The following is a 13,725-nucleotide window of genomic DNA, read 5'->3' as shown; positions in this document are numbered from 1 at the left end:
ATAGATAGATAGATAGATAGATAGATAGATAGATAGATAGATAGATAGATAGATAGATAGATAGATAGATAGATAGATAGATAGATAGATAGATAGATATATAGAATGGAAAATTTGTTCATAAATGTGTATTATCTTATTTCATAACCCCCCGATAAATTTATCTAGAAACATTACTAATTCTTTAGAGTTCAAATTTAAAATAAAACTGCCAAAAGTTTTTAGTTTGTGGTTTTGTTTAATAATTTTTTCTTTTTCCAAAAAAAAAAATTATCAATTTATTATTGTCTTTTGTTTTTTGTAAAAAATAAAAAAAATCTTTTCTTGTTCTTTTTTTTCTCTTATAATTCTTTCAATTAATCAAGCAAATATATCAATAATTGTTGTATACAAATACAATTTTAACATTTTTTTTTAAAAAAGAAGAGAAAAATAAAATTTACAAATTAAAAAAAAAAAATAATAAAATTAAACATTTTACTTATGTTAGGTAATGTTTTTTTTTTGAATTACATTATTTAATTAATTTAACAAAAATATTAATAAAAAAAATTAACAGCTTTTTCTTGTTTTGATTTAACTATCACATATAGAGAAAATGAAAAAAAATTATGCAAAATAATTAATATATTTATAATAATAATGAAATCTACATGGTAGCTAGACAATAAAGTTAATTAAATTTGTTTAATGTTTTAATTTAAGAAGTTGTTTTTTTTTCTTTTAAACAAAAAACGTTTAACAAAATAATTTACAAAATGAAATTGTCTATAATTTGTTATTCTTTTGCAACAATGAGGTAACATTTTCTTGTTTTTATTTTTGTATTAAAAATAATTATAATATTTTAATTATACTGACATTTCGTGCTATATTTTTTTAAATTTTTTAAAATTTTTTGATTTAAATTTTTTTACTTAACTTTAATAAATAACTTAAATAGTTTTGTTTTTATTAGTTTTAAACTTTCTTTTTAATTTTATTATGTTCCTGGTAATTCCTGATTTGTCTTTTTTCTAGCCTTCTTTTTAACTTTCTTTAAATTTAATTTAATTGGTTTGTGGTTTCTTCTCTTTTTCGCGGGGTTTTTTTTTAAATTTGTATTAGTTTTTAAACTTATTAACTAAAACAATTACTAACTTAGCCTTTTTTGTATTTTCTTTGTTAAATAATAATAATATTAATAATAAGTTTAAATTATATCTATATACTATTGGGTGGCGGTAATGGCAGCGGGACGTAACCCTGTAATTGTGGGAGGACTAGTTTGATGTTGTGACTCCAAGGTATTTGAGTCTTTTTCATCATTATCAGGATTATCCCAAGGTTGACGTTGACCCGATGCAAACAAGTTATAGAAGGTACCGGCAGCAATATAAATACCAGCTGCAATAAAGAATACCTTTTGCCATTGAGCAATTGTGGGCTATAAGAGAAGAATACATTAATTATTTCCCTCCAAAAACAAAAGAGTATAATTTTATTGTGACATTACCTGATTATGAATTAAATTGCCAGCGGCAATGGGTGCCAAGAGACCAGCCAAATTGGCCGAACAATTTGTGATGGCCATTAGGAAACCGGCAAAACGTGGTGTCAAATCTAAATGATTGATTTTGAAACCAGAATAAATACCACCATTAAGACCCACACCAATAGTTAAGATGGCCAAAGTTAAGACACGATCACAGCCGGTGTAAGAGGCCGCAATTAAGGCAATACCGGGACCATATTGACCTAAAGAGAAGAAGAAAATCAAATAATTATCAATAAATAATCTAAACAAAATCCTAAACAATGAACAAATTGCAACAGATCTTATCTATAAGCAAGCCATAAGACCGATATATAGTTAAGATGGCATATATATAGATCTAAAGTTATATATAGGTAAGACTATAGAAAGATATATACACAACACTAGAGACTAATATATAGTCAAGACCAAAGACTTTACTATAGTCAAGACCAAAGACTTATCTATAGTCAAGAATAGATTCAAGACTATAGTCAAGACTATAGACTAATCTACAGTCAAGACTATAGACTAATCTATAGTCAAGACTATAGACTAATCTATAGTCAAGACTAGAGACTAATCTATAGTCAAGACTATAGAAAGATTTGTAGTTAAGACTATAGACAGATCTATAGTAAAGACTATAGACAGACCTATAGTCAAGACTATAGACAGATCTATAGTCAAGACTATAGACAGACCTATAGTCAAGACTATAGACAGACCTATAGTCAAGACTATAGATTGATCTAAAGTCAAGACTATAGACTGATCTATAGTCAAGACTATAGACTGATCTATAGTCAAGACTATAGACTGATCTATAGTCAAGATTATAGACTGATCTATAGTCAAGACTATAGACTGATCTACAGTCAAGACTATAGACTCATCTATAGTCAAGACTATAGACTCATCTATAGTCAAGACTATAGACTGATCTATAGTCAAGACTATGGACTGATCTATAGTCAAGACTATGGAGAGATCTATAGTCAAGACTATGGAGAGATCTATAAACAAGACTATAGACAGATCTATAGTCAAGACTATAGACTGATCTATAGTCAAGATTATAGACTGATCTATAGTCAAGACTATAAACTGATCTATAGTCAAGACTATAGACTGATCTATAGTCAAGACTATAGACTGACCTATAGTCAAGAATATAGACTGACCTATAGTCAAGAATATAGACTGATCTATAGTCAAGACTATAGACTGATCTATAGTCAAGTCATAGACTGATCTATAGTCAAGACTATAGACTGATCTATAGTCAAGACTATGGACAGATCTATAAACAAGACTATGAACAGATCTATAAACAAGACTATGAACAGATCTATAAACAAGACTATAGACAGATCTATAGTCAAGACTGTAGACAGATCTATATTCAAGACTATAGACGGATCTATAGTCAAGACTATATACTAATCTATAATAAAGACTATAGCCTAATCAATAGTCAAGACTATAAACTAATCTATAGTCAAGACTATAAACTGATCTATAGTGAAGACTATAGACTGATCTACAGTCAAGACTATTGGCAGATCTCTAGTCATGACTATAGATCTATAGTCAAGACTATAGACCGATCTATAGTCAAGACTATAGACCGATTTATAGTCAAGACTGTAGACAGATCTATAGACAATACTATAGACAAATCGCTAGTCAAGACTATAGACAGATCTCTAGTCAAGACTTTAGACAAGACAGATCTATAGTCAAGACTATAGGCTAATCTATAGTCAAGACTATAGGCTAATCTATAGTCAAGACCATAGACTATTCTATAGTCAAGACCATAGAGTATTCTATAGTCAAGACAATAGGCAATTCTTTAGTCAAGTCTTTAGATTATAGACCATTCTATAGTTAAAACAATAGATTAATAACTACTCAAGACTATCGACTTTTCTGCAGTCAAAACTATTGACCGGTAAAAAGTTCAGACTACAGACATATCTATATGTCAAAATTTGACACAGATTTCTTTTATATCTCTTAACTTACCAATTGAATTCATAATCTTTCTAGTAGAAGTATGATTAAAGCGATTTGAAGAGATCATCCAATCGGCAACCACCGAAATACTCATAGAGAAGATCCACATAGCCAAGTAGGGGAGAGAAGACAATAAACCATTCGATTTTAAAGAGAAACGTAACACCTGCTTCATATAGGTTGGCAATTCAGTCATCAAAGTTTCATAACCGTAATTATGACCCATGTGAGCAAACAAAATGGCATAGAAGGGCAAAGACTTGCAGATAGCCTTGAAGGGGATGGGAGGAATCTAAAATGGCATATAATAGTTAAAACATATTTCTCAAACAAAGTTCAGCCTTAAGAAACTCACCTTAATATCATTGGTACCCCACAGCGAATGATTGATATATTTCTTTTCACGTTCATCGATCTTGGGATGTGAAGAGGGATCCTCATAGACCCAGATCAAGAAAGCCACCGACCAGATTGTACCAACAGCACCAAATACATAGAAAATTGAGGGCCAGCCTCCATCGAAACCGTATTCAGCTAACAAGCCCGACAAGGGCATAGAAATGATCGTACCAAATTGTGCACCTGCATATACCGCAGCACCCATACGTGATCTTTCATTGGGTGGTATCCATTTGGCCAGCAAAGCATGCGTACAGGGCACAATGGGTCCTTCGCCCAAACCCTGAATGAAACGTACCACACACAAACCCCAGACACCACCTTCGCGAGCGGCTACGGGCACCAGAAAAGCAAAAACGGAATTGATTAACATACCCCAGCCGAGAAAGTTAAGGGAACCGTATTTCTTGGCCAACATGCCAAAGGGAATCTAAAGAAAGAATCGTATTATTAGAGTTTGTGAAGGGTTTTGGGGGGGAGGGGGTTAAAAAAACTAACCTGTGTGAGTACATAGCCATAGAAGAATGATGATAGAATATAACCTTGTAGAGCAGAATCCCAAGCAAATTCACCATCTTGTCCATGATCCTAAAAGGTAAAAAAAAATGCAAATTTTTTAATTTTAAAGGAGAAGGAGGTAATTTTTCTTAAAATTAGTTTAGATATCAGTCTTTAGTGTAGATTATAAAGTCTGTTTGTAGTCTGGACTATACATTAGTTTTTAGTCTAATAGACAAGGCTATAAACTTAAATAAAGATCAGTCTAAAGTCTTGCCTATAGATCAGTCTAAAGTTCTGACTACAGATCAGTCTGTTATATTTCCTATAGATCAGTCTAAAGTCTTGACATTAGATCAGTCTACAGTTTTGACTTGATCAGTCCATACTCAGTATATAGCATTAACCGTAGATCGGTCTACAGTCATGCCTATAAATAGACTATATATCAGTCCATAATCTTGATTATATATTAGTTTTTATCAACGACTGTAGATCAGTCTATCTATCTGGTCTATAGATCTGTCTATAGTCTTAACTATGTAAAGATCAGTCGATAATCTTGACTATAGATCAGTCTATAAATTTATAGATAAGCCTTATTGTCTTGCCTATATGACAGTGTACAACTATAGATCAGACTTGACTATAGATCGGTCTATAGTCTTGAGTTTCGAAAGTCCAGACTTAAGATCCATCAGTCTATAGTCACTGTAGATCAGTCTATAGTCACTGTAGATTAGTCTTCACTATACATCAGTCTATTGTCTTGAATATCGATCTGTCCATAGTCTTGACTGTAGAACTGTCCATAGTCTTCACTATAGAACTGTCCATAGTCTTGACTATAGAACTGTCTATAGTCTTGCCTATAGATCTGACTATAGTCTTGACTATAGAACTGTCTATAGTCTTGACTATAGATCTGACTATAGTCTTGACTTTAGATCTGTCTATAGTCTTGACTATTGATCTGTCTATAGTCTTGACTATAGATCTGTCTATAGTCTTGACTATAGATCTGTCTATAGTCTTGACTATAGATCTGTCTATAGTCTTGACCATAGATCTGTCTATAGTCTTGACTATAGATCTGTCTATAGTCTTGACTATAGATCTGTCAATAGTCTTGACTATAGATCTGTCTATAGTCTTGAGTATAGATCTGTCTATAGTCTTGACTATAGATCTATCTATAGTCTTGACTATAGATCTGTCTATAGTATTGTCTATAGATCTGTCTATAGTTTAACTATAGATATTTCTATAGTCTTGACTATAGATCTGTCTATAGTCTTGACTATAGATCTGTCTATTGTCTATATATCTATCATTAGTCTTGACTATAGATCTGTCTATTGTCTTTACTATAGATCTGTCTATAATCCTGACTATAGATCTATCTATAGCTTTCTCTATACATTAGTATATAGTCTTGTACTGAGTCCATAGTCCTAACTACGGATGAGGCTATGAAAGAATTTTTATTAGAAAAGTTTTGCTCAAAAACTTACCACTTCTGAATAATTTGAATCAGGACATTCATCATCCCAAACAACATCATCATTACCAGCTGTAATGGCGGTATGATTGACCATAGCTACAATGGCTACCGACATATTGGTACGCATCACATAGGCATTGGCCATGCCCAAAAAGAGCATAAACGTGACAAAGTAGCGGGTTTGAAAGAGACCTGAAATAGAGAAGAAAAGAAAACAACAAAATTATAGACATCATTTATAAATAATTATTATTCGAAAATAAACAATTTCTATAAAAGATTTCAAAATATGATTGTAAACATGATTCGATAGTTTTAGCTCAGCAACAAATTTGTTTTTTTTCAAATTATATAAAACAACAATAAGATTATCTGTTTAAAAAGTTTATTTTCTAAAACGTTTTCAAAGCTTTTAGAAGAAATTCGAAAAACTCTTTGAAATAACGCGTGTTATGTTGTACATTTTAGCACATTAGTCATTGAAAGAAGTAGATTCTTTTTCCCTCAGATTTTAACACAATGCTAAACTACTGTATTTTTAAAGAAAAAATTATTTAGCACAATTATCTTAATGTTAATAGAATCTTAAAAAGTGCTAAGTGCTATTTAAATATGAATACAAAAAAAATGTATTCAAATAGTTTACAGTATTATTTCAAAATTAAACCCATGACTTCACGTGTTAAATTGGTGGAAGAAAAATCATTGGTTTTTTTATCTAATTTAAAATGCTGTGGGTGTTATTTCTTGAAATTTTTTAGCAAAAAACATAAATATCAACTTTATCTTTATAATGCCTTGGGCTATGATTATAAATTATTCATATTAAAAGTTTTGCGTAGAGATACATACGTCGTTCATTATTATGTTGGGATAGCCGGCATTTTGATAAGGTGTTTGTTTGTGTGTGTGTGTTAGTTTAATTTTAAATATTCTATTTTTAGAAGATTTTTTTGTAATTATTTTAAAATAAAAAGCAACACGTGTTTAAGGTAGGGTTCTATAAATCGACTTTCGAATAATCGAACAATCGACTTTTTGTCGAAAAGTCGAAGTCGACTATTTTGTTCCAAAAAAGTCGATAACTCGACTATCGTCTATGAAAAAAGTCGACTTTGTAAATAAAAGTCGAAAAAAGTCGAAAAGACGAAAAAAGTCGGAAAGTCGGAAAAAGTCGGAAAAAGTCGAAAAAAGTCGGAAAAAGTTGGAAAAAGTCAAAAAAAGTCGAAAAAAGTCGAGAAGTCGGAAAAAGTTGAAAAAAGTCGGAAAAATTCGGAAAAAGTCGAAAAAAGTCGGAAAAAATCGAAGTCGACTATTTGTTCCAAAAAAGCCGATAACTCGACTATCGTCTATGAAAAAAGTCGACTTTGTTAATAAAAGTCGAAAAAAGTCGAAAAAACGGAAAAAGTCGGAAAAAGTCGAAAAGTCGAAAAGAGTTGGAAAAAGTCGAAAAAAAGTCGGAAAAAGTCGGAAAAAGTCGGAAAAAAGTTGGAAAAAGTCAAAAAAAGTCGATAAAAGTCGAAAAAAGTCGAAAAGTCGATAAAAGTTGAAAAAAGTCGATAAAAGTCGAAAAAAGTCGAATTTAGTCGAAAGTCTGAAAAAGTCGAAAAGTCGGAAAAAGTCGAAAATAGTCGGAAGAAAGTCGAAAAAAGTCGGAAGAAAGTCGAAAAAAGTCGAAATGTCGGAAAAAGTCGAAAAGTCGACTTTTCGTTTCAACTAAAGAACCCTAGTTTAAGGTGTGAGTTACGGAAACTATTTTGGACAAATTCAAGGGAAATTCGTTTAAAGAATGAAATTTAAAAAAAAACAATTGAGTTGCCAACTTATATATAAAAATCGTTTAAAATTGTTTAAACATTAAGTTAATAATATTTTTTTTAATAAAATGTAATCATTACTAATAGAAATTCTTTATTATTTTCATATTTCATAAAAAAACGCGTTGCCAACTTAGCAATAAAACGATTGAAAATATGTTTATTAATTTAGTTTATTTTCATTAAATTCAATAAAGAAATTTTATAGAAAATTATCACATATTCAAAAATTCTTCATTATTTAATATTCGCATTGCCAACTAAATTTACAAATTTATTTAAAAAAAATGCTTTAAATAATAATTTTATATATATTACAACAAATACAAGTAATTTTTAATTAAAAACTTTGAATTATTTCATTACTTAACAAAATCGCATTGCCAACCTCAAACTTAAAATTTGAGAATTTGTATATTATATAAGGTTTTATTTGATTTTGTTAAAACAAATCATTAAAATTGTAAAATTTCTTATAATTGTCATTTTCGCATTGCCAACTTTTATGTTAAAATCAAGTAAAATTTGTTTGAAAATTCATTTTTAATTTTATTTAAGTTTAACCCAATTAGATTGAATTTAAAAAATAATTAAAATTTTGAAATAAATTAAAATTTCCTATAACTTTCATTTTCGCATTGCCAACTTTTGTGTTAAAATCATTTAAAATTTATTTTAAAATGCTATTTTTATTTTATTTAAGCAAACATATAGCGATAGCAGTTAAAAAATTGCCATAATTTCTTTATTTAACAAAATCGCATTACCAACTTAAAAGTTAAATTTTGCAAATATGTTCATTTGTTAATGTTAAAGATAATTCTTAGGCTTAATATAATTTTTTCCATTAACTTTTTTAAAAATTGTGTACTATTCAAGAACTTTTTATTAAAACGCATTGCCAACTTAGATCAGAAAATCTCTTAAAATTGCTTTTAAAACATTATTTAAAGGATTTTTTCATCATATTGTAGAGAATATCACTGAACAAATGTATTGCAATTGAAATTTTTCTTAAATCGCTTTGCCAACTAAAAATTTTAATATTAGAAAAAAAGTGTTAAAAAAGTTTTTAAAGTAAAATTTACGTAAAATTTAGTAAAATCTATAAACAATTATAGAAATTTTCAAAAATTGTGGAATATTAAGAAAATTGCGTTGCCAACTTAAACTAAAAACTTTAAAAATTTGCTCTTAAATCCAAATTTTAGTCTTTTATAGTAATTAAACAACAAAAGCTAAACTAAAAATATGGGTGAGACCATTCCATAAGAGTTGAGAACCATGAAAACCCTATGGGCAGACAGACCCTGATAGGAGCAAAACGAAAAATCTCCTTAAAATGAGCAAGGAGTATTCTGAGTTGACACACAGGATTACGAGCACATTTATGCAAAATTTGACGTGCGCATTCAGACGTATGCATAGCATCAGTGAAACTCTAAAGCATTTTCTATGCCTCTGTCAGGCAATCGTCGAACTTAGATCCAAGTATCTTGGAAGTGATGTTATTCGGAAAATAACATTTCTGACTAACACTGATTGGAAGATTCTTAGGAATTACGTTCAGGAAACTTCGAACACTGAACCCTGAAAAATAATTCATTAAGTTCCCTTTTTTTCATGATAAGGAGCTCACAACAGGCCCGATTGTGGTCTAGGTGTATTTCTTCGGAATTGATGTAGTATACATCCTGCTATCAACCTAATCTAGATATAAATAAAAAATTTGGAGATTTTTCCTAAAAAGTATTAACAACTTTTTTTTTGAAAAATTGTAAAAAAACTAGAAATTTCTTGTTGTTTTAGATTTTCATTGGTTTTCTAACGGTAATTTTTAAAAGAGAGAATAATAGTGCTTTAAGACAATAACAAAGTAGAATAAAAACAGCTGTTTCATATTTTTCTGTATGTGTTTTATAGAAATGCATCCCTGATCATAGAAATGCATATTTTCTGTCAAATTTTTCATGCGTTTTCTCTCTCCTAAGTATTGCATTCATTCTCTTTTACACAAACTTTTGACAGATCATATTAATTGTGATATAATGTAAAATGGACTTTATTATTAGATTCAACATTAGATTACGTCTTTCATTATAATTAACTACTATCTATGATAACGTCGTTTATTATTTTTTTTTTTTTTTTTGGGGGGGAAAATATAACAATTTATCATATGTCGCATTATAATGATTATATAAACAATTAGTCAAACTTGTATATTGTTCTATTTATATTAAAATGATTTGTTTTTTTATATAAAAACTAACTAAAAAACAAACAAAACCCAAAAAACAAATTGTTGGAAAATTATAGAATTCAAAAGAATTTTAGTAAAATGTTAAAATTTTGTAACAAAATTATATAAAAAAGTTTCATAGTGACTTTATGTTTAATAAACATATTTGTTTATAACAAGTACGTCAAGTTGTCAAACCTCTTAAAGATATTGCCAACTTTTGTTTCATTTCATTTTGACATAACATACTTCAAAACAGTCTGTTTTAATTTTGAATTATTGCTGTTGTTGTTGTTTTTTTTTTTTAACAAAAAACACTTTTAAAACAATTTTTGCACACGTGTTAATTGCAACATTTTGTTTTTGCTGATCTATCAAAATATTTCTTATCATTTTGAATAAAAATTTATTGTTAAGTCATGGAATTTAAAGAAATTATAAAAAAAAAATTATATATTTTAAAGTAAATTGAATTAATTTTGAAAACAAAAAACATAACAAATGTTTTCAAAATGAAGATGAAATTAATGCGGAAATTTGTAAAACACTCCTTAAACTATTTGGCTTATCAGAGAATAAGTATTTCGTACGTCAATGCAAGGCAATAGTTATAGAATTTTAATAAAAAAGAAATATATAGAGCAAAAAAGAACTAAAAAATAGAATGCTGACTAAATGTCTACTTAAGTAGTATTGAAAAATTTATAAAAATAAACATTACAATAATTAAAACACACCCTGCCAGAAGAGAGAGCTCAAAGAAATTTAAATAAACAATTTCCGTTTAAATACGTCAATAGTTGGCAAAGCTAACAAGTCAAATCTTTCCCTCTTTTGGATTTGAAAACAAAAATGTCATCTTCCAAAAGTTTTTAAAAACTCTCTATCCCTTAACTGCGTGTCAGTTTGACATTCCTTAAAACTAACAAAGTTGACAGCACATTTTGACAACAATAACCTCTTCATAACAATAATATTTCAAAAAAAACATTTTATTGATTTATATTTTTTACTTCTAATTAATTGTCACTTTAAGTTTATTAATAAAGTAAATCATTTCTTTAATTAAATTTGTCTATTGTTTTTTTTTTACAAATATTTTCACTTCAATAGTATGTGACAAGTAAGTGTCAATTGAAGTGTAGAGGAAAGGCAGGTGGTCGGGTCGTCAAAGTAAAAATAAATATTTTATTTACATAATTAATTATTTTTTTTTCAATTACTGACGTATTGTGAAATAAAAATTTTATTTATTGATGGGTTTTCTAATAATTTGTAGAACTTTGAGTATGTATGACTTAATTAGTCTATATAGTTATTTTTATTAATCTAAATAATCACTCAATTTGTTAATAATAGGTTAAAAATAGTTTTTTGTTTTTGATTAATTATCAACATAATTTAGAATAAATAAGCTGGAGATTTTAGTGAAAATATTTCAGGTGGAAAACTGCGCATTTTTGCCAGCCTTCGAAGACACTTTTCAAATCATTAAATTATATCTTGTTCATTCTGAATTTGAAGTTTTTACTGCAAAATTACAGAAATACTATTTATAACTTCTAGTTCTATTCTAGTTCAGTTCCAATTCGAGTTTTGTTCTAAATCAGTTCTACTTACTTTCTATTCTAGTCCAATTTTAGTTCTGTTCGTGTTCTAGTTCAGTTCTAGTTCAGTTCTAGTTCAGTTCTAGTTCAGTTCTAGTTCAGTTCTAGTTCAGTTCTAGTTCAGTTCTAGTTCAGTTCTAGTTCAGTTCTAGTTCAGTTCTAGTTCAGTTCTAGTTCAGTTCTAGTTCAGTTCTAGTTCAGTTCTAGTTCTAGTTCAGTTCTAGTTCAGTTCTATTTCAGTTCTAGTACAGTTCTAGTTCAGTTCTAGTTTAGTTCTAGTTCAGTTCTAATTCAGTTCTAGTTTAGTTCTAGTTCAGTTCTAGTTCAGTTCTAGTTCAGTTCTAGTTCAGTTCTAGTTGTTTTAGTTTTGTTTTAGTTCTGTTCTAGTTCTGTTCTAGTTCCGTTCTAGTTCTGTTCTAGTTCTGCTCTAGTTCTGTTCTAGTTCAGATCTAGTTCAGTTCTAGTTCTGTTCTAGTTCTGGTTCTGTTGTAGTTGTTTTAGTTTTGTTTTAGTTCTGTTCTAGTTCTGTTCTAGTTCTGTTCTAGTACTGTTCTAGTTCTGTTCTAGTTCTGGTTCTGTTGTAGTTGTTTTAGTTTTGTTTTAGTTCTGTTCTAGTTCTGTTCTAGTTCTGTTCTAGTTCTGTTCAAGTTATGTTCTAGTTATGTTCTAGTTCTGTTCTAGTTCTGTTCTAGTTCTGTTCTAGTTCTGTTCTAGTTCTGTTCTAGTTCTATTCTAGTTCTGTTCTAGTTCTGTTCTATTCTAGTTCTGTTCTAGTTCTGTTCTAGTTCTATTCTAGTTCTGTTCTAGTTCTGTTCTAGTTCTGTTCTAGTTCTGTTCTAGTTCTGTTCTAGTTCTGTTCTAGTTCTGTTCTAGTTCTGTTCTAGTTCTGTTCTAGTTTTGTTCTAGTTCTTTTCTAATTCTCTTCTAGTTCTGTTATAGTTCTGAACCCGTAACTTGTTTCTTCTCTATTTTAAATTTAGCTCATTTATAGTTCGTTTTTGTTTAAACATTATTTTAGTTTTTTTTAATTATTTTTTTTTAAACACACACAAACCCATACACTAACACTAACAAATAGCTTGTTTACTGTACACGAGTAGTGAGCGAGTCGCCTGTCTATTGTGCAATAGCAAAATAAAGTGTCGTAAAAGTTTTTTTTTCGAAAAAAGCACGTGAAAAAACTAAATTTTAAAAAAATGTCTTTATATAAAACAGAAAGTAAGAAAATGAAAACTATTTGAAATATTTAATTTTTTTAATAATTTAAATAAAAAAAAAAAAATAAAATTCACCTCTTGGACGATTTTCTTCGAAAATCTCATTAAAGCTATTCTGATCCCAGACCAGGACGTGACCGTTGCGTTCACGGTTTATGGTAGGACGTACAGCAGGCATTTTTGTTGTATTTGTTTTGGTTTTTTTTTTTAAAGTTAAATTTAAAATAATTTATGAGATAAAAGTTAAAAACTTATATATAAACACTTAACACAGTAGAGTTTTTTAAAGTTATTTTTTTTTTGTAAAAAAATAAGCGTAATTTTTTAAGTTTTTTTGGGAAAAAAAAAAACTTTTTTATATTTGGTGTTGGACGTTGTTTAATGTAAATTTTGTTTAAGAAAAAGTATTAAATACACTTTTTACGCACACGTTTAAACCATTTCATGTTCTACCGTAAAGTTCTTAAAAATTTAATTTTATTTTTTTTTTATAAAAAAATTTAGTTTTTCAAAATGGTTGCTGTATAACTTATGTTTGTTGTTGCTTTTGTATTTATTTAAATTTTATTTAATTTTTTTTTTTATTTTGCAGCGATCGGTCGTAAATATGACTGTCACCGTATATGTTTGAATTTAAACTGATTTCAATATTTTCTAAAGAATTTCTAAAATGTTTTAGTTTTTAAAATGAAATGTGCTTTTTTCTGAAATTCTTGTGTTTTTGTTATTGCTTGTGGTATTAAGCTTATTGTTGTTGTTTCTTGTTCTTTTTTACGAACGATCGTTTCCTCTTTTTTACACTCTGCGCCGTAATTGAATAAATATTACGGAAATGCTTTTTTTGTTGTTGTTGTTCTTTAGGCTTGATTGCAATTTTTATATTTTTGAAAATTAATTTTTGTA

At 28.7% G+C, this 13,725-nt stretch overlaps 1 protein-coding gene across 3 annotated transcripts in view; it reads right to left on the bottom strand.

The window, feature by feature from the left end:
- Nucleotides 1-223: 223 nt before the first annotated feature.
- LOC111685137 (putative inorganic phosphate cotransporter) overlaps nucleotides 224-13,725 on the bottom strand; it is a 36,656-nt gene continuing 23,154 nt past the window's right edge. For 2 of the 3 annotated variants that reach the window (XM_046954453.1, XM_046954454.1), the window contains 6 exons: nucleotides 5,950-6,131; nucleotides 4,436-4,525; nucleotides 3,894-4,367; nucleotides 3,548-3,830; nucleotides 1,496-1,737; nucleotides 224-1,426 (listed from right to left, as the gene is read on the bottom strand). In XM_046954453.1, coding sequence (XP_046810409.1) covers nucleotides 1,211-1,426; nucleotides 1,496-1,737; nucleotides 3,548-3,830; nucleotides 3,894-4,367; nucleotides 4,436-4,525; nucleotides 5,950-6,131 — 1,487 coding nt within the window. In that variant the 3' untranslated portion in view covers nucleotides 224-1,210. Of the gene's footprint in view, nucleotides 1,427-1,495; nucleotides 1,738-3,547; nucleotides 3,831-3,893; nucleotides 4,368-4,435; nucleotides 4,526-5,949; nucleotides 6,132-12,897; nucleotides 13,098-13,725 lie in introns of those variants that run through there. The other variant, XM_023447375.2, reaches the window with a different exon arrangement.

The sequence above is a fragment of the Lucilia cuprina genome, chromosome 6, assembly GCF_022045245.1.
Source record: "Lucilia cuprina isolate Lc7/37 chromosome 6, ASM2204524v1, whole genome shotgun sequence".
NCBI classification, from domain to species: domain Eukaryota; kingdom Metazoa; phylum Arthropoda; class Insecta; order Diptera; family Calliphoridae; genus Lucilia; species Lucilia cuprina.
The sequence above is the reverse complement of the archived record's forward strand: the minus strand, read 5'-3'. Positions and strand labels throughout refer to the sequence as shown.